This window comes from Lissotriton vulgaris, chromosome 6, assembly GCF_964263255.1.
Source record: "Lissotriton vulgaris chromosome 6, aLisVul1.2, whole genome shotgun sequence".
Taxonomy (NCBI): domain Eukaryota; kingdom Metazoa; phylum Chordata; class Amphibia; order Caudata; family Salamandridae; genus Lissotriton; species Lissotriton vulgaris.
In genome coordinates, this window is record NC_141694.1 from 965,846,419 (window position 1) to 965,866,401 (window position 19,983).

General features: G+C 40.3%; 1 protein-coding gene across 7 annotated transcripts in view; it reads right to left on the reverse strand.

Moving 5' to 3' along the window:
* Nucleotides 1-867: 867 nt before the first annotated feature.
* Nucleotides 868-19,983, reverse strand: part of LAMA2 (laminin subunit alpha 2) — a 3,858,378-nt gene continuing 3,839,262 nt past the window's right edge. For all 7 annotated transcript variants that reach the window (XM_086927001.1, XM_086926997.1, XM_086927002.1 and 4 more), the window contains 2 exons: nucleotides 5,079-5,301; nucleotides 868-1,236 (listed from right to left, as the gene is read on the reverse strand). In XM_086927001.1, the coding sequence (XP_086783127.1) occupies nucleotides 1,079-1,236; nucleotides 5,079-5,301 (381 nt within the window). In that variant the 3' untranslated portion in view covers nucleotides 868-1,078. The remainder of the gene's footprint in view (nucleotides 1,237-5,078; nucleotides 5,302-19,983) is intronic.

The window sequence follows — 19,983 nt, forward strand, 5'->3', positions numbered from 1 at the left end:
AATCACAAAGATAGGCGGAAAGTGGGCGGAGCTTCCCCCACTATACTGTATACAGGATCTCTCGCCGAGACAGCGCATGCGCTGCCTAGGCGAAACCTAAAAAAGACCAAAATATATGGAAGGTTCCCCTGGTAATTATACACAGGAAGGGGTAGAATACTGTTAAGAAGAAAAGACCTGTGCTTTGTGGTAAGCTAAATAGAGTCAGTAATACTGACTGAGCTAGACTATACTAGAGGAAACTAATTCCTAAAGGTGAATAGTCACGATATTCTATAGTAGTGACTAGGAAATCAAGCACTGTCCATTTGTATAACTCCACACAACATGAAAATTAATAAACATGGTATAACAGGTAAACACACAAGATAAAATATGAAAGGTATAAACACAATTTATTAAAATGCCTCCCTATGTGGGTTACAATCTAAATAAAATTCAATAAAACATACATAGAAGTAAGGTGAGTTATTTAAAAAAAAGCCAAAAGATATTCACCTTTAGAAATTAGTTTCCTCTAGTATAGTCTAGCTCAGTCAGTATTCCTGACTCTATTTAGCTTACCACAAAGCACAGGTCTTTTCTTCTTAACCGAAACCTAAAAAAGAACCATCAAGATTGAAATATAGACAGAAAGAGCAGGTTGGTGGAAGAAAGAGGCATGAGGTGACATCATGATTAGTCGTCGTTGATGATTAGCAATCGGGATATTTGGCAGCACCTGAGGTGTGTTCATGAAAATAATTTTGAAAACATATACTTTTTTATTACTATTTTCTGGCAGATAAAACACAGTCTAGCATATATTTTCTTGTAAGATTTCGACTCTGACTTCTTAAACATGTAAAAAAACAGCACAAAACAAACTGCAGTAAAAGGAGAATCTTTATTGTGTTTTTGGGGGGAAATATTCATTGTTTTTGTTGCATAATTCTTATCCTTTATGTTATCATTAAGTAGTACCATGGCTTCTTTCAACACGCTGATATGTGTCAATCCATGCACTGTTAAGTATGCCCGTTTAAATATCTGCAAATAAACATTCCAAAAGAATTAACTGCCTTTTGGGAGAGAGGTTTCATGCAGCAGGGCACGTTAGAGGCTGGACTCCAATGAGCTCCAGAGCTTTGGTAAAGTTGATTTCCTGAGGCTTGCCCGTTCCCTTGGTGAGCTTCAAGTCTTGAATGCACCCTCTAAAACGTGCTGCAGTCTTCAAGCCGAACTGATTCAGGCCATCTGAGGAAAAAACACAAATGACACGAGTTACAAAAACACAAATCCACATCTCTCCCCCATTTTGAACGCTCAAGCTGCATATGAAGTTGGAGAAGCCACTGGGTCATACAGTGTTTTGTTTTACACTAGCAAATATTAATTCAATACGACCTTCCTTACGGAATCACAACTATTCATTAGGACAGAGAATACCCTATTCTCTTTAAATGGAATATGGTCGAACTCCATGCCTTTTTCTGGGTTCAGTGGTTTATCATGAGTAAAACTAATTTTTCTTGCGCCCTAGTTCAGTGTCTTACAGTGTTTGGGAACTGTAGCATTTCGGGCTCTTTGGAAGCTAGCAAAATGTTTTTATAATGTTCATAGGGGTATATTCCCAAACTTAGAGTTAACACTTGTCCCAAAGTGGTCAGCCGTCAAGTGAAAATAAGCAAAATGGATCAGTCTCTTCAGTAAGCATTTTGTACGGGGTGATCAATGAGGTAATGGAAAATGTATTATCTGAGTATTTTAAACGTGGTTGCAAAGATCACAGTATATGTACTTTTTATAGTAAACCATATTTTTCTCTGAAAGCTCATATTTGTCTACAATTTAAGACTCGTGGTCACTATTTTTTAATCTGGTCGCACTGTGTAAATGTATTCCAAAATCTAATAAAATACAAGTTTTTATATTTTTATATGAACTAGCAAGTTTTTCCAAATAAGGGGCAGTTCCTAACCTGTAAAATGTCATGCATACATCTTCTTCAGACGGAAGTCCATTTATGCATACAAATATTTATTAGAACATTGGAATGTTGGGAGCTCCAATGTAGACAATGGATGCTCCATGCTTCTACGGGACGTTAAAGGCCTGCAGAGCAACATTCCAATGTTTAACAAAGGCCTCTCAGAGCTCGAGGGGATTTAAATCCCCTCAAGCTTCGGGAGGCCTTTGTTTTATTTGTTAGAACATTCTGCCCTCTAGTGGCAGAATGTTCTAATAGCCTTAAAGCCTTTCGTAGCAGGGCTATAACCGGCTATTAAAGACCCAGTCCCTTGTTAAAGTCCCTTGCCTTAGGCTCGGGCCTTTAACGCGGGAGCGGGCCTTATAGCCCGCCATAGAGGGCTATATTGGCTATTAAAGGCCCTCTCAAGCGTTAAAGGCCCGAGCCGAAGGCGAGAGCCTTCAACAAGTGAGAGGGACTTTAATAACCAGTATAGCCCAGCTACGAAGGACTATAAGGCTATTAGAACATTCTGCCACTAGAGGGCAGAATGTTCTAACAAAAAAAACAAAGCCTTATTGGAGCGTGAGGGGATTGGAATCCCCTCATGCTCCCTGCAGCCTTTGTTCACAGCCAGAGCTGTGAACAAAGAAACATTAGAATGTTGGAGCTCCAGGCTTATACCAGCCATTATAAGCCCAGAGCACTCCATTGTTTTCAATGGAGCTCCCAACATTCCAATGTTCTAATAGCTGGTATAGCCCGCTACGGCGGGTAATAAGACTATATTACTCATTCAATAATTGGAACACATACCAGAGAAGAGCAGTGTTGGCCTTGGGGCAACTGCAATAGTGTCATTTCCGATAACGTTTAGCAGTAGTGCTCTTGAAGTCCCACTGCTCAGAAACTGCCAAACATGTTTTTAAAAAACTTATTGTAGAGGGAACACTCAATATCAAGTAGTTTTTATCCTGCCATGCAAATTCCAATCAGTTCAAACCATGATTTTCATCTTTGCTCGTTTTCATCAATGCTGTATGCTTTCAGTCAGCCAAGGCAACAGGTTTCATCCTGTCAGGGACTTCATCAGGGTTAGCACTTGTGCGTGTAGCAATGCAGAACAGGTTAGTGCTTGTGAGTTAGATACCCACCAGTCACTCTATAGTGGAATGTTGTACTTGGTCCAAATTACACAAGTCTCTATGAGTCTAAGAAAAGCCAATCTCTCCCCAGTAGGATCTGCTGAGCGGAGTGTGTGTAAAAGCGTCCGTGTATGAAGCTCTTACTAAATTGTACTAGGGAGAGCCTCACACGTGAAGAGTACTTAGAGAGTCACTCTCTCTTGTAGTGCGAGGCCTACTGCTGTATGCTAGCTCTTCACACAAAGCTAGTAATGGCAGCAGCATTCAGCCTGAACATGAGTTAAGCAGGTTTAACGAGCCTGCCTTCAGTTCGGACATGGGATGCAGCTGGTGGCAAGAAGCAATGCCAGCAGGCACCGCAGACTGTCTCACAGCAGTGCTTGTGCAATGCAACTGCAAACCTTCCTGGCAGCGCAGTTCTACAGGAATCTTCACCCTCTTTCATTTAGATTAGTGTTTAGAGATGTAATGGCTTTTTTTATTTGTGCGTATGTGGTCCCAACTGTCCTTATTCCCTAATAGCGGGTTTAGAACGTTAATTGCACACATTTAAAATCGATGAGGTAACTAAGCCCTACCACTTTATAATTTCACCAGTCACCACTGTTGCTTGATGCCGCATTCTAGTCTATTATCTTTTGCCCATAATGACACTCTAGAAAAACACTAGCTATGGGCAAATGGGCAATTGTCATGCTTCCATAGGAACAGTGCAACCCGATCTGCCAAGCAAAGAACCCTCCAGATGAAAACACTAGCAATCCCACGCCGGATTCAGCCTACTCAGGGCTCAGCAGTTTGCTATAGCTTAACTTCTAGTACAAATTGAGCAAAGGACCCACATCTTTGTAAAGCTGGCGCACTCCTCTTTTCACCTAAGATCATCATACAATTCAGACATTTTGGCAACCTTCAAAAATCACCATGATACAGAGGTTGGAAAAATGCAAAAAAGACAGTAAATAGGTGGGTTACATATAAGACACATTTATATACAATATAGATACAGGTCCAGATTTGCCAACAGTTTGCACTGGACTTGCATTACTTTTGTAACGCAAATCCAATGTAAACTGTTAGGCTGGTTTGTGTATTTATTATCTAACACAAATCCGAATTTTGCTTTGGATAAAATCAGAATTCTGCTTAGGATAAAATCAGAATTTTGCTTTGGATAAAATCAGAATTTTGCTTTGGATAAAATCAGAATTTTGTTTTGGATAGTTTCTCAAAGCACAACAATTGCACTATGCACTCATTTATGTCAAGGGGTTTTCTGCGGGTGAGGCATGGGCGTTCCCATGTAACCATGCATGAGTTTTGTTGCAAATCCCTATCTACAAATATTCATAGACATGGAATTGCTCCAGAACCTTCAGCCTCCTTGAGCAAGCCGTAACAAAGAGAAATGCTTTCAATTCTATTTTTTTGTCCTACTTTGCCTGTGTGCTGCATTTTACAGCAAAAATACAAAGCAGGAAAAATATTAAAGAGTAGTTTATGTACAGGAAGGATCCTCTACCAGGGAAAAAACTATTCCTTAATGCTGCACACACGCTTGCACTATGGTGCAAAGGTGCGTGCATTGGTGCAGATCAGCCTAAAGTGCAGAAGGAAGAGGAACGAGGAAAAGGATGCCATATCTGGGTACATGTTCATTGTTCTGCTCTCTCCCTTTCATGCAGTGCGGTGTAGCAACATCAGTTGCAACTATGTGGCATGACTTTTTCAATAGTATACTTAGGCCACAATGTTCAGCCTTGGATGTTTTTGTTGTCTGTTCTTAGGAGAAGGCTTTTCAGACTGGTTTTATAGTTGCTAATTGTCCTTGATACTGACCCTTGTCCGTGCAAACAGGAATCTGAATTTGTCCTTATGGCACAGAGTATGCATGATGTAGTTTGAACTATGACATTCTCATTTATAATCAGAAATGAGGAGGTTTACGCTAATTATTTATCTAATAGTGCGTTGATGCAACTCACGTGGATAGCCACCAACATAGACTGGGTCATTGGTGTCCGCAGAAGCGGAAGACACAGCTTCGCTTCTCCCCTCTACTTTGTTGTCATCCACAGTCAGTTCCAGGCGGTGTTTGATCTTGTTTGCTGTCACTTTGTGCCATTTACCATCACATAAACTTCCTGGAACATCAGGCTCATATATGGCGGAAAACTGTCCTGCACCATTATCCGCATGGAAGAGAACCTAAAGAAACAAATGTTTAAATAAATCAGCATTATGATACCATACATTAGAATATTGCAAAAAAAATTTGCGTACATAAAATTCCCTGTAATGGATTGGGTATTATAATGCCCCATGTTATTACGGCAAAACATTTTAGTATTGCAGAAGGAGTACACAAGGACTGATCTTTAATATACCATTTCAATGGGCATAATTATCTCCCACGCAATCCATGAGGTTATTCACTTATCTGAAATAGATCCGCGCGCTATGGATGTATAGCCCCACGTGTGCTTTCGCGTGCCACAATAATGGAACCATTCAAACGTCAGCTCAAAATGTTACCCATGCCAGGAGGTAAGCTAATGTCTTTCTTAAATACTTCTTTAAAAAACACAATGAATCGCATTGTAATGATCTCAAGATCTCTAAATACAGGATTAAACATGAATAAATAAGAGACAATTCAGCATGTTCAGAGTTTTTTTCAGTAATTTTTATACACTTCACACGTAGCAGTCAAGAATATATATTTACGGAGCTGTATATATTATGAGAAATCTGTTGAAAGCAGCAGGTTTAAATGTTGAAAAACCGATCAAAACAATATATCTCATTCCATAATAAAACAAATTGTAGTAATATGTTTTATCTGTGCAACTGGCCCCAAATTGTGATAGTTATGCATTTAAGCAATATATTTTGGAAAGTCAGACTTAGGCTCAGACTTTATGATGGTCTGCAGGTGCATCCATCATAGATATCCGCTTGAATTAGGGATTGCATTTATACTGGGAGTACCAAAGCAGTAAAAACACCGTAAAATATGGTGTTTTCTGGTTTCTGCTGAAAATGGAGTTTCATCTTTGTTAATGTTTTTTATCAGTTAAATTTGGTATTAATTGAAAACCAGAGACCATATTCACATTGAATGAATACTGATAATCTGATGTCTTTGTTCGATATATATATATATATATGTGTGTGTGTGTATATATATATATATATATATATATATATATATATATATATATATATATATATATATATATATATATATATATATATAACTTTGCATTCTTATCCTTTCCAGTTATTTGATTTGATTTATGTATTGATTTAATTTATAAAGCAGCTGAATCATCACCAAAGGGGTATCTCCGCGATGTGGGAAAACATAGCAGTCAGTACAGACCAGATGAAAAAGACTCGGAAAAGTTTTCTAAAAAGAAGATATTCTGAGCATTTATGAAGATGGATCGGGAGTTGATTCCATTAATGAGGGGCTAAATAGAAGAATGCTTTGCCACCCATACAAGCTTTTCTAAAACGCGGTGTCACAAGTAGGGATTTCTCTTCTGATCGTAGGCATCTATTTAACTGGTATGGGATACGTTTTTCAGTTAAATAACTGGGTCCTCTGCCATTCAAAACTTTGTGTACAATGCATAATATCTTGAACTTAACTCGCTGGCGTATCTGTATCCAATGAAGTTGTCACAAGAGGGGAAGTGAGGCTGTTCTGGCTGGTAAGTTCCAAATGAGATGGGCAGTGGTATTTTGAACTACATGGAGTCTATTTAGTGAAGAATTGCTTGCGGCAATCAGGAGGGCATTACAGTAGTCCAGGCAGCTGATCACTAGTGCCTGAACAAGTGTTTTTCCCACACAGAGAGGAAGGAAAGGAAAAACTGTGCGCAAAAGTCTCAGCATATGAAAGATGGCGGCATTGCCCAACTCAGGGGGCCACCATTCTGAAGACCAAAGTGAAAGGGCATCGCAGAAGAGCATGATCTCTATTTTCCCAGCATTCAACTGGAGAAAATTCTCTGTCATACCTTCTGATAAATGAGACTGGGTGTTCGTGATATTTCTGTCAACAGTAGTAGGAGCTGAGTATCATCAGCATATGAAATCGGGATGAATGCTCAATTCTCCAAATAGGTTAGCAAGGGGGGGTGGCACATAAATATTAAATTGTGGCTGAGACAAGATCCCCGTGGTACTCCCATGGTAAGCTCCATAGTTCCAGAGCGAAAGGGTCCAAAATTAATTGTCTCTGTACGATGGGATATGAAGCTTGAGAACCATGATAGGGCTTGTCCACAGAACCCAATAACTTTAAGTCTCTGGAGCACAGTAAGGTGGGATACAGTGTCGAAGGCTTCCAACAATTCTAACAGCACCAACAAGGCCACCTGACCATTATTGAGGGTGTCTTATGTTGTTTGTAACAGCAACCAGTGCTGACTCAGTACTGTACATTGGTCTGAAGCCAGACTTTGAGGCATCCAGTGGTCTCAGTATATTCTGAGAGTAATTTGTTAATATGTTTTTTTAAGAGTTTACTCAGTAGAGGCAAGATGGAGAAAGCGAGGTAGTTGGATAAATCCACTACTGGGCTATCCGCCATTTTTCGAATGGGGATTATTTGTGCAGCTTTCCACTCAGGTGGGAGTTGGCCCTCCCTCATAGAGAGATTGAGTATTCTGCTGATAGAGGGAGCCAGTGTTTATGTAGCAGGGAAGAGATTCTGGCTAGGATTAACTCCATAGGTGACCCAGATTTGGCTGCCTCCAACATTGCCTCAACCGTGTCTACTGTGAGCGGGTAAAACTATCCAAAATATGGACATTATCCGATGTAGGTAGAGTGAATTTTATTGTTTCACTCTGAGAGACCCTAGCTGCAGTGAATTTATCATACATCAAAATGAATGGCGACCTCATCGCAAAGTTCTTGAGACAGGGGGATTTCATTGGTGCAAGACCTCGGAATGGTGAAAGATTTAATAATGTGACATACTTATTTAGGAGAATTCCCTGCCTGATTAATTTGTGAGGCAATAAAAGCTCGTTGGCAATTTGTTTAATTCTTAGGATAGACAGCTAAGGAAGTCTTACAGACTTCCTTATCATTCTGGTCATGTGAGTGGCACCAGCGTTTCTCTAGCTTTTTACAAACGGTTTTCACCGTCGGCAGTACATGAGAGGGGCCAAACTTTCTTTAGCCGCTTTTACCGCACTATGGTAGTCAGTTGAGCAATCGTTGGTATTCCTCAATTCCCAGTTCATATATGATTAAAATTCATTCATAAAGGTGTCTGGTATGATTTTACACCACTGTCTCCTATGACTATAGGGGACATTGGAGAGGGTGGACTCCACCTTGGACCCTAGAATTTGAAAATCAATCAGGGAATGGTCTGACCATACCAAGGGGCGTGAAGCCTCAATATAAATGCGCTGTGAGTTGGTCAGCATAAGAGCTAGCGTATGCCCTGACAAATGTGTTGGGCCCTCGTTAATCTTATCCAGTCATATAATAGCCATATCGGCAAGGAACAAAGAGGCATCCCCTAGTAAAAGAAAGTGTTTGGTAGAGATGGTATGGGGAGCAATCAATTCCATCAATTGGAGCGTAAAAACACTGAGGGGTCAAGGGGGTGGTACACAAGGGCGAGAGAGCAATTCTAAAAATAAAAATCTCTATCTTATCTTCAAAGCAGTGTTCAAGAATAGATACCTTGACAGTATCTTTAAGGATAATAGCAATACCTTCACCTGCCTGGTTCTCCCTATCTAACATTTGGATATGATAGCTCTCTGGGGGTGCCACTGTAATGGAGGGAGTGGAGCTGGGTGTGAGCCATGTCTCGGTGAGGAACCCGAGATCAGGTGTTCCTAAGGTAAGCAGGTCCCAAATTTCTGTAGCATGCTTAAGCAAAGATCTAACATTACTCAAGAAGCATTTCCACATCCGAACTTGTTTGGCAGGCAGAGTGTCAGAGGGGGAAGGAGAAGTGTCTATAATATATTTCCAAACCACCGAGTCAGGGATAGGCTGTGTAACTGACTACTGCCTCAGCTCAACGCTTTGGAATTGGCAATGTGTACAAGAAAATGGACCCTCCATATTACAAAATGCCCTAGACATGCCACGTGAGCTATTCTAATAGTGAGCCTTGTACAAAAGTCTAATAAATTTAGAAGCTCCTTAGCCGAATAAATATATCTTGGCCCAGGAGCAGTGTCTGACCTAAAGGATGCAGGGGTCCTGGGTCCTAGCTCCTGGCGACGCTGGGCGCAGACGGGCGTGCCTTTGGTGTGCCTTCGGCGCTCCCGCTGCGCGCGTCCTCTGCGCATTGGGGAGCCAAGCATTTAAATAGGAGCCAGGGAGCAGCTAGACTGCTAACTCTTGTAGCTCCTCCCTTAACCGGAAGTGAGGGTAGGTTCGCGGTCGCTCGCTCACTCTACTCAAACTGGAAATCCTGCGGTGGAACAGAGAGCAAGTTGGACACAAATATGGCGAAGGGCAGCAATGGTACGATGTAAGAGTAAAAGACAGAGAGGCCTGTGTCAGTATTTAAAATGAAAATGTAAAAATGCTGTTCAATGCAAATACAATCTTAGACAAATAGAGGCTAAAAACTCTTCACAAATAGATGTAATGTAAACTCGAGATGAATAACGTTCCAGGTCTGTGAGTCTGCCTTTTCATACCATAACAAATGATTAACATATTATATCTCTTTGTGCTTCTTTCTGAATACCTTTCATACAGTCTAAAATTCTCGTTTCACATGGCATATCTAGGATGTGACAACCTATAAATGGCAAAGGAGTTAAGGTGATTGAAGTCTTTTTCAACAATTTGTATGTTTGAGTAGTAGGGAAGATTTGTTTCATATTGCATTACTTTTTTTTTATTTTTATTTTTTAAATATTTTTTATTGTTGCAGGATGCGACAAAAACCAAAGTAATACATAGATACAAATTCCAAAGGACTGGGTAAACATAGTAGTAAACATATAAGTATAGTTTTGAGAGTAAGAAGGTAAAAAAGTTAAAGAAAGAGAGTAAACAAAGCGAAAAAGAGAAAAGCAGAAAAAAATAATGGATAGAGGAGAGATATAAAAACCCTTAGGTGCTTAAACAACAAAAGGATATAAAAAAGAGGAGCAGTTGAAAGAAAGAATGTTTAGCTCATAGTAAAAATTTTGCAAACAGTCCCCACTTCTTATATTTCAAAAAATTGTTTCCAAATCTTTTCCTTTCTAGCAAGGGCTTTTGGTCCACTGTATTTAGCAAGTGTGAGTTCCATAGTTCTAATTTCGGAAACCAAAGCTAGCCACTCAGTTACGATTGGAGGATCCTTCGAGATCCATGCCCTTGCTACAATTAATCTTGCACAAGCGAACAGAATCGTTATAAGGTCCCGATTGGGACAGTTGATCTCTTGAATGTCTAGTAAGACCAACTGTGGAGAAAGTTCAGGTATCTTTATCTGATTGATTTTAAAATGGTCTGTTATTCCATTCCAATAAATAGAGAGTGCGGGACAGGAAAATAGCATATGTTCAATACCAGCAGCATATGTGTTACACTTTGCACATTTAGATTTGAGTTCCCTTGCGTCCATGAGGATATTCTCTGTGGTGTGTAATATAGCTCAGTAATTGTCCTATACAATTGCATTCTGAGGTTAGAGGAATGTACTACATCACTTAGGTGTGTTAGGGCATTTCTGATCTGTGTTAAGTTTATGTCAAAGTTTAGTCTGCGAGACCATTTAGTGGCCAATTTGGTAGTATTTTCACATTTGTCTTCAATTAGGAGTTGGTATCCCAGTTTTATGAGTGATTTGGTTTTATCAGAATATATACACTCCAGAATATCAGATTGAATAGCTTCCGTTATTTTCATTTTGTTATGAAAGAAGTCTCTTAACTGGCGATATTTAAAGTGCATATCATTCGTTAAACTGTTTGTTATTTTCAAAGTTTCAAAATCTAACAAGCCATTAGTTCCAAATAGATCTCCTAGTGTGTTAATTTCGCAACTAATCCAGCGATTCCCTGTCCCATCTGAAAAAATACCCGGGAGACCTGGGTTGTTCCATAGTCTAAGTTCAGCATTGTAAAATGAGCTCTTACTGATGTGCAAGATTTTATTCCAAATTTTTATAGCGTGTTTTGCGGTCTTTAATTTGACCCGCTTGAAATAGTTTGGATCATGGGCGCGAAGTAGGAATTGGTTAGATTCAGCACCTAGCATATACTGGTGAAAAAATAGAGATGGCTCATTTTTTAGTAAGCTCCTTATTCGAAAAAAAAAGGTAGCTAAGAAGTACAAATTAAAATCCGGAAAAGCAAGTCCCCCTTTAGATAATGGTAATGCCAAAAGTTTTATAGCCCTGCGTGCCTTTTTGTACCCCCATATAAAGCTACTACATATACCGTCTAGCCTTTTGAAAAAAAGTTGATTCGGTTGTAATGGTATGGCTCTGAACAAATAAAGTAATTTGGGTAGTATTTTCATCTTAATCAAATTGAGTCGGCCTAATAAACTGTGAGGGATTTTGTGCCATTTTTTAAGAGTTATGGTAGTTTCTTTTAAAAATGTCTCGTAATTCGTTTCCAAAATGTTTCCCACTTTGGGAGCTAGTTTAATACCTAGATAGACAGCCTCTCTACAAGTGTCATAAATATGTGTATCCGGGGTATAATTGACTATGATTTGAGTTTTACTCACATTCAATTTATATCCTGAAATTCTACCATACTTTTGTGCTTCATTGATAATTTCTGGCATAGCTTTATTAATGTCAGTTGTGTATATTGCTATGTCGTCAGCAAAAGCAGTTAGTTTAAGAGCTATGCCCCCATGGTTAACTGGGATAATATTAATGTGTTCATTTAGTGCATTTAAAAAGGGTTCTAAAGAAAGAGCAAAAAGTAATGGGGAAAGGGGGCAACCTTGTCTTGTGCCTCTTGCTATCTTGAAGTTGGCTGAGTCTTTGCCTCCGTAGCTTATCATAGCCAGTGGTTCATCGTAAAGAGACCTTACCCAATCTAAATAAGACCCAGAAAGTCCCAATTTCTTTAATACTTCCCACAGATATTCCCACCCCACTCGGTCAAATGCTTTTTCCGCATCTAACATAATCATACCGAGCGGGGTGTGGGTAGCTTCAGCTACATCAAAAGCTGTAATTGATGTATTTACATGCGTGGTAGTATCTCTGCCCATTACAAAACCATGCTGTTGAAGATTAACAATATCTGGCATGAAGGGAGCTAGACGATTTGCAAGGATTTTAGCAATTTTTTTTACATCAGAGTTGAGTAAAGAGATCGGCCGGTATGATCCGCATTCTTTTTCAGGTTTTCCCTTTTTCAAAAAAAAGATAATTTTCGCAATTTTCCATGATGGAGGTGCTTGTTTGGAAACAATAATTGAGTTTATCACCCTCTCAAATAAAGACAGTAATTCTTGGGCGCAGAGTTTGTAGAGTTCCACAGGTAAACAATCTTCTCCAAACGCCTTCCCTAAGGGTAGATTATCAATTGCTCGATTTATTTCATCTAATGTTATTTTTGAATTTAGTTGTTGAAGTACATCTGTATTTAACGCCCGAGGTGAAGTTAGATATTTGTCTAAATATTGAATGATATCTGCTTTTGCTGGTGTAGCCTCTGGTGTATAGAGTTGTTGATAGAATTTAACAAATTGGCTCAATATTTGATCCGTTCGTTCGTAAGAGTTTGAATCTGATCCTATTATTTCTTTAATTTTTGTTTTGGCTTTCCTATCCGCAGTTTTAAAAGCTAGTAATTTCCCAATGCGGTCGCCGCCTTCGTATTGACTAAATTTATACTTTTGTAATTTGGAAATGTATCTTTCTCTCAAAGTTTTTTTTAGTCCTGCTTGTAATTCCGCCAGCTTTAGTCTAATCCCTTCTATATTGTTTTTTGAGTGCCGTGATGCCTCAGCAAGGCGTACTTCCATATTCAGTATATTGGAAATCGTTTTTTTATTATTTTTGCGGCTCTCAGCATTTTGCCTAAATATGTATTGTTGGGCAAACCCCCTGATGCTGCATTTGCATGTATCCCATACTGTGTTTATATTAGCCGAGTTAATATTAATTGAAATAAACTCCTGAATATGTTTTTTAAGTGATGTAGTAAATCTTGTATCAGCGAGTAAGTGTCTTGGGAAGGTGAATTTTCGTGGTTCTTTTTTTTGATCTTTAAATGTGACTTCCAGTAACAAGGGGTTGTGGTCGGAAGTAACTTTAGGGCAGATTTCAATCTCACAATTGTCTATAGTTTGTTCAGAAGCCCAGATCATATCAATTCTTGAGCAAGATCTGTGTGGTGCAGAATAATAAGTAAAGCCTGCCAACATAGGGTGTTTTGATCGCCATACATCTCTGACATTGTTCAATCTTACTAATTCTGAGATTGCTGCTCTAACTTTATGCATTCTTTTATGTTTACTTTGCCCAGTGGAGTCTACTTTATAATCAATAGCACAGTTGAAATCCCCTGCAATGATGGTTTCTCCCTCCCATGTAAGTAGTTCTAAGCTTAACTCTTCAAAAACTTTGGGATCGTCAATATTTGGTCCATATACTACACATAGTACCAGTTTAACATTATCTCCTTGCATCTGCGCAATTGCCCACCTACCCCTGGCATCTGAAGCAGTTTCAATTGTTTCTAGTCGAGTTCCTCTTTGTTTTAGAATAGCTACCCCCCTAATGGTCTCATTTAAGGTAGAGCATACAACCAAATCATAGCTCAGTTGTGAAAGTAGCTTGCGATCTTGATATTTGATATGGGTCTCTGAAAGCAAAACTATATTAGGGTTATACATTTTGATCTCTTCTTGTACTAAATTCCTTTTGTTTTTACTATTTAGGCCATCTACATTCCAGCTTAGTATTCTTAGTTTAGACATTATAGTATCTTGAACATTTTCCAGTACATATTTCTCCCCTCTATCTTTGCCCTTTTCATAGTAATTAAATTTTTTCCACTAATCTTTAAAAAATAGTCGAATCCTGCAATCACTTTTTTCCCCACATTTTTTCCCCACCCCCGACCCGAAAGGTCGGACCCTCCCCTGCAAGGACCCCAGCCCCGCCCTCGCAGCCTCCCGTCCCTTAGGGGGGAGCACCCCTCTATCTTAAGCTGCCGCTGTAGGGGCAGCAAAGTGAAGGTGCTAGCATGATAGTCTGCTCATGCCACATCTTAAGTTTCTCAATGTTAGCTCACACCTAAAGTATAAACATAGAAGCATATTGAACCCACCTACAGAAAAAGTTAGTGATAAGAAACTATTGCATAATCGTACTTAAAAGATAGAAAAAGTTCAATATAAAGGACTCAAAAAAAGCCAGAAGCTAGATAGTGTCATTAGTGTGTGAGCTCCAGTTTTCTCATCACATTAGTTTTCTTTTTCTTTTTGTTTTTCTTTTTCCCGTTCGTTTTCCCAAGAGAATTTTTCCAGGGCTTGTTCAGCGGCTGCAAGGTCAGTAAAAAAAAACACATGACCATTGCGTATAACCTTAAGGCGAGCAGGCTCTTGAAGATAGGCCATACATCCTAAGTTTTTGAAAGCATCTATCATCTTCCTGAGCTCCCAACGTTTGTCCATTGTACCCTTACTTAGGTCAGATTTCACAAAAAAAGTTAAGTTGTCCACGGTCACAGGGTTATTGGGCCTGGCTTTCAACGAAACAGCTTGCCGCAAAAGAAAATTGCCAAAATAAATCAAGAATGGTCGAGGGAATTTATTGCTTGTATTTCTTTGGATCAGAGGCAGTCTGTGTACTCTCTGTAGCTGAGAATCCCAGTCCCAATCAGCAAGATCCGTGAAGGCGCTTTGAAGAAGTTTCACCATGAATGACCTCGGGTCGGACCCCTCCATTCCTTCTGGTATACCAAATAATCTGAGATTTTGTCTTCGTGCTCGATTTTCCAAATCCTCCACTTTATCTTCTAGCTTAGAAACTCTTGATGTATTATGTTTAACTGTTAATGTAGTCTTGTTAACGTCTCCTTCCACTTCTACAATTCGTTGTTTTATGTCTTCTATCTCCTTTGTCACGCCTCCCAGGCCTTGGCAGATGTCTCTCATAGTTTCTTGCAGCTTAGTATTGTCTTCTCTTAATTGCAGATATTGTTGTTGAATCTCCGCTCTTTGCTCTAAGAGAGTCTGCATAATTGATTCCATAGATATCTTTGTGGAGTCTGAGGAGTTAGAGGAACCATGTGAGACCATTTGTGGAAGTCTTTGACCAGATAAGGATATGGGACCTGCTAACGTTTCTTGGCTTATAATATTTGAGTCATCCGTCCTCAACTCTATAAATTCTTGTTCAAGGTTTTCACTTGTATTCTCAGCAGGGTTCCCAGCAGGGTTCCCAGTTGGCAGTATTTGGATTTTTCTCAAACTTGATATTATAGATTCCGTACCTTCCATTAGTTGATCAGAGTTGTGGATGATTATTTCGAGATCCTGGTCTTCAGATTCATTCGCCTCTATATTGTAAGTGGAAGGAGTAGAAGAAATATTGAGAATGGGAGTGGGAGAGGTTATTGTATTTATTGGGGATCCCCCGTTCTAATCCCTTTCACCGATTCTATGTTGGTTGAGGCCACATGCTGAGATGTCTCTTGATTTATAGATGCTACACCTAGATTAGAGTCACCAGTGGAATCTGTAAGATTGGTTGTATTAGCCCCCTGAGTGCTGTGCCCATCATCGGGGCTGGCGCCTGATAGTCTTAAAGCCATATTCTTAACACCTCCTTTTGCCTCCATCCATCTTCTCAGAGGGCTATCATCTATTAGGCGGCTTTTTTTGTTTCCTGGAAGTTCCTTATTAGCTGTCTTTAGTGATAGATTTTTTTGCTTGGTTTTAACTTTCATCTTAATTTTCCTTGGTCCAGTTTTTTTGTTAATGAGGACTTTAGTTGTTTCGTCTACACCCTCATCTTCTGTCAATTCCTCGTATTCTAGATTAGAATCTTCATCTGTTACAACCATAGATTCATGAGGCAGGCCATCCCCGCTTTTCTTCTCCCTTGTTTTGTTTTGATCAGTCTGCGATTTGGGATTAGTATTAATAATAGACTCATCCGCCCTTTTATTTTGAGCCATAGTTTGCAATTCCTCTGTTTCTTCTGTACTCTGAGTGGCCCTATTGCCACCACTCGGTGTATCTTCTCTAGTCTCCAGCTGGGTTTCCAGGACTAGCTTTATTGAATCTGAACTTGATTCTCCGTTCGCGCTAGTCGACTTATCCGAGCTTTGCATTCCACAGCTTCCGAGCTTAGTCTCAGTTTTGTCTACTACTCTCTCAATAGACTTTTCTGCTATTGTTAAGTTCTTTACAGATAGAGTGTCCTCACCTTTATCGTTCAATTTCTTTTTGATTTTAGGCTCTGCCATTTGTTCTGAGCCAGGTTTAGGCTCAGTACAGCCGCCCCCCTTAATAAAAGGAGCACTTTTCACTTCACAGCATATGTTTCCTTCACTTAAATCATCCGTTTTAGTGTTTCTGTCTTTCGTTTTCCCACTGTTAGCATTTAAGCTAATAGTTTGTACGTGTTGGGTTTCCTTAATAGTGCCAGCCGCCCCTGCTGCCGCCACCCCTGCTACCGCTGCCGCCATCGTACCTGCGTTTGGTTGTCTCCCTGCCAGGCAGGTCTTCCGGCTCCGTGTGGACCTCGTCTGCCGTGCGGACATCGATTTTTCCGCCTCTGGTCTCCTCAGCGTTCTCAGCGTTCTCAGCGTAATCGAGTGCAGATCCAGGTGAGCGCCCAGCTGCGATGAGTACGCCCAGCTGGCTATCCCTACTGGCGTGCAAGCAGGGCGGGCCGCCGCGTAGGTCCAAGAGCGAAGCAGACTCCCGCTGCAGAGTTGAAGCAGAGCGCATATCATTGGGACCGTTTCAGAATCCGGCAGGCAGTCGGGGTGGAAAACTTCTAAAGGTCGGGATAGCGGTGCAGAGCCAAAGAGGCAGAGCCAGCAATCTAAATCTGCAGCCTGCCGTTTTTTACCGTAAGCGCGTTTACTCGCTATAATTTCTTGCTTGTCTTGGCTGGCTTGGCCGGCTTTCTGAATCTGCCGGTTAAGTGTAAGGAAGTTCTTGTCGTTATCACTACATTAAGCAGTTCTTGGGCAGAGCAGCACCATGCAGCAGCCTTCACTCGGCGGTGTCAGCCCGCCATCTTGACTCCTCCATATCGCATTACTGACCTCATGAACTGTGACATATTGACTTGTCTTACTGTTTGATGATGAGTAATCATTTGTGGCTGAAGATAATGAAGACACATGGCCATCAACATTCTTCTTTCTTTACTGCAAAGCATTTGTTACTGACTTCACCTTTGTTTTACAAGAGATGGAGTCCCTCTGGAGGTGGTTAGTTCTCAAGGGATTTCTCTTCACTCATAAGCTGAAAATTAGACTAAAGTCCTACCTTAGAGTCTGGTGAATGAGATACTCTGTCACAAATATGACAGTTCCCATCCTATGTATTGCAAGTGTATTATAGCCTATCAGATGTGTAATACAACTGATGGGCTATCATATACATTTTCACAAAGTATCCCGTCCTCAAAATCTAAATATGACACAAAGGGCATCATTCATATGTTGGAAGTATGTATACTCTGTCACAATGGAGTATACATACCACCAACATCAAGGTCTGCCAGCCTGATTTAAATGTGGGAGGACCTTTGGTTTGACTATGGTGGTGGCTTCACCACCATAGCCTCAACCTCTCTGACAGCCTGAAGAAGTAAGAGATGTCAGAGAAATCGCAACATGACCATCCACCCAATCAGGATGAGCAAATATGTAGCCTTATTGTAACTGTATGTCACCACTAGGCAAACCCTAGCGCTGAGGGACAGTAAGTAAGTATCAGTTTTTCTAGAGCGCCCAAATACCGAGGTGTCCTGGCGCTAGCGGGCCTAAACAGCTCAAAGAACAACCCGGGCTACTTATAACAGCGATAGTACAGCCATGTCTTTAGACATTTCCTAAAACGGATAAGGCATGGTTCCGATCCTAAATGCAAAGGCATGGAATTCCACAGTTTGTTAACTAGGAATGTGTATCTTCAAACACCCCAACTAGCCTTCATTATTTTTGGGATAGTTACCAGATTAGAACAGGAGGACCTCAGTTCTCCCCATGGGAATACCACTTAAAAGTAGTTTGGAAGTAGAGAGGCCCTAATCCATGCAGGACTTAATGCATTGTATACAGCACCTTGAAATAGATCCTTACAGGCAATGGCAGCCAGTGTGAGTCCAGTAACTTTTTTCTGAACATGTAAAACTTAGGTGTCTTGTTTAGGAGCCAAGCTGACGCATTTTGTAATGATTGCAGCGTGGTTTGCAATCGCTTGTTTATCCCTTAATAAAGGGCAATACAATAATCCATCATTGAAAGGATGAGAGCAACCACCACCATCTTTTGTAGGTTGTGTGGAATAAAAGGAAATATGTTTTTTAACATCTTGATTCTTAGGAAACAGGAGGATTTTATACAGTTGATCTTTTCTGAAAAATGTAGCTGATCGTCAACTACAATCCCTAAATGTTTTGCCTTCTGAACAGGCAAAGGTAAAGGGCCAAAGTTGTCAGACCACCATGAGTTATTCCAGACTGATTTGTTTCTCCCAAATAGAAACACCTCCGTTTTTTCAGTGTTTAATGTTAAGCAGTTATCCTGCATCCAGGCTGAGATGCGGGTCATACAATTATTCGAATTTTTGGCAGCTGTGCCATCCTCTGCAAGAATGGATACAATTATCTGCATGTTGTATACATAAGTCATGGTAGAGAAACCAAATGATTGAATCAATTCCACCAAGGGAGTGATATCAATGTTGAAAAGCGTAAGGGACAGAGATGACCCCTGCGGTACTCCGGAAGGATAGGAAAAAGGGCTAGAGTTGAAACTGCCTATCTCCACCATTTGTTCTATGTTAGCTAAAACGTGGTAAGTAGGGCCAAGGCAGTATCCCTGATCCCCGCCATGGATAGCTGATTGATTAACAAATCATGGTTCACCGTATTAAAGAAGGCAGAGGGGTCTAACAATATAAGAGCAGCTCTGCCACTCTCCTCCACCAAACTGTGGATTTCCTCTATTGCTACCAGTAGAGCTGATTCAGTGCAATATTTCGTCCTGAATCCACGTTAGGACAGGTTAAAAATATTGTTGGAGTCCAGAAAAACTGTGAGATTTTCATTTAAGGCTTTCTCAAAGGGCGCAGATAATGCTCCTCGCCCTTACCCCACAGTCGCTAAGATTACTTCCATGTCGAGGGGAACCATTACTTCTTTTATTTTTAAAAAGAGAATCCTGTTTCAGTTTTCTTTTTGAAAATAAAAAAGAATACTGTTTGATGCAACCCTGCACCAAACAGGGGATTGCATTAACAGGAACAGCAGTGCCGGTGATTCCTGCCAATGCTTTATATATGTGGCAGTTGGGACCTCCACCAGGGCGATGGAGGTATTTACTTCTTCGCCCAAGCAGAACTATGGCCCACCTGCTGAGATATGAATGCGGCCCTAAGTGTTCAATCCTCTCCAGTGGCAAAAGATACACTGAGAGTCTTATATTTTAGAAAAGGTAAAACTAAAATCAATTTCACTTGTATGATGTTATTATAAAGTTGTCCCTCGCATAAATAATTTCAGATTGCTCCAAATACAGTTAGTCTCACAAATTCTGTACACCCATCAAAAGTATCTTGATATGATATTGTATTTTTCTGATAGAAGGCTTGTACTCCGTTCAGGTTGTTTCTCAAGCATTTTGTGACATTCAGGCCCCAAATCTAAAGTGATCTATATTTTCAGACCTCACTTTGCCT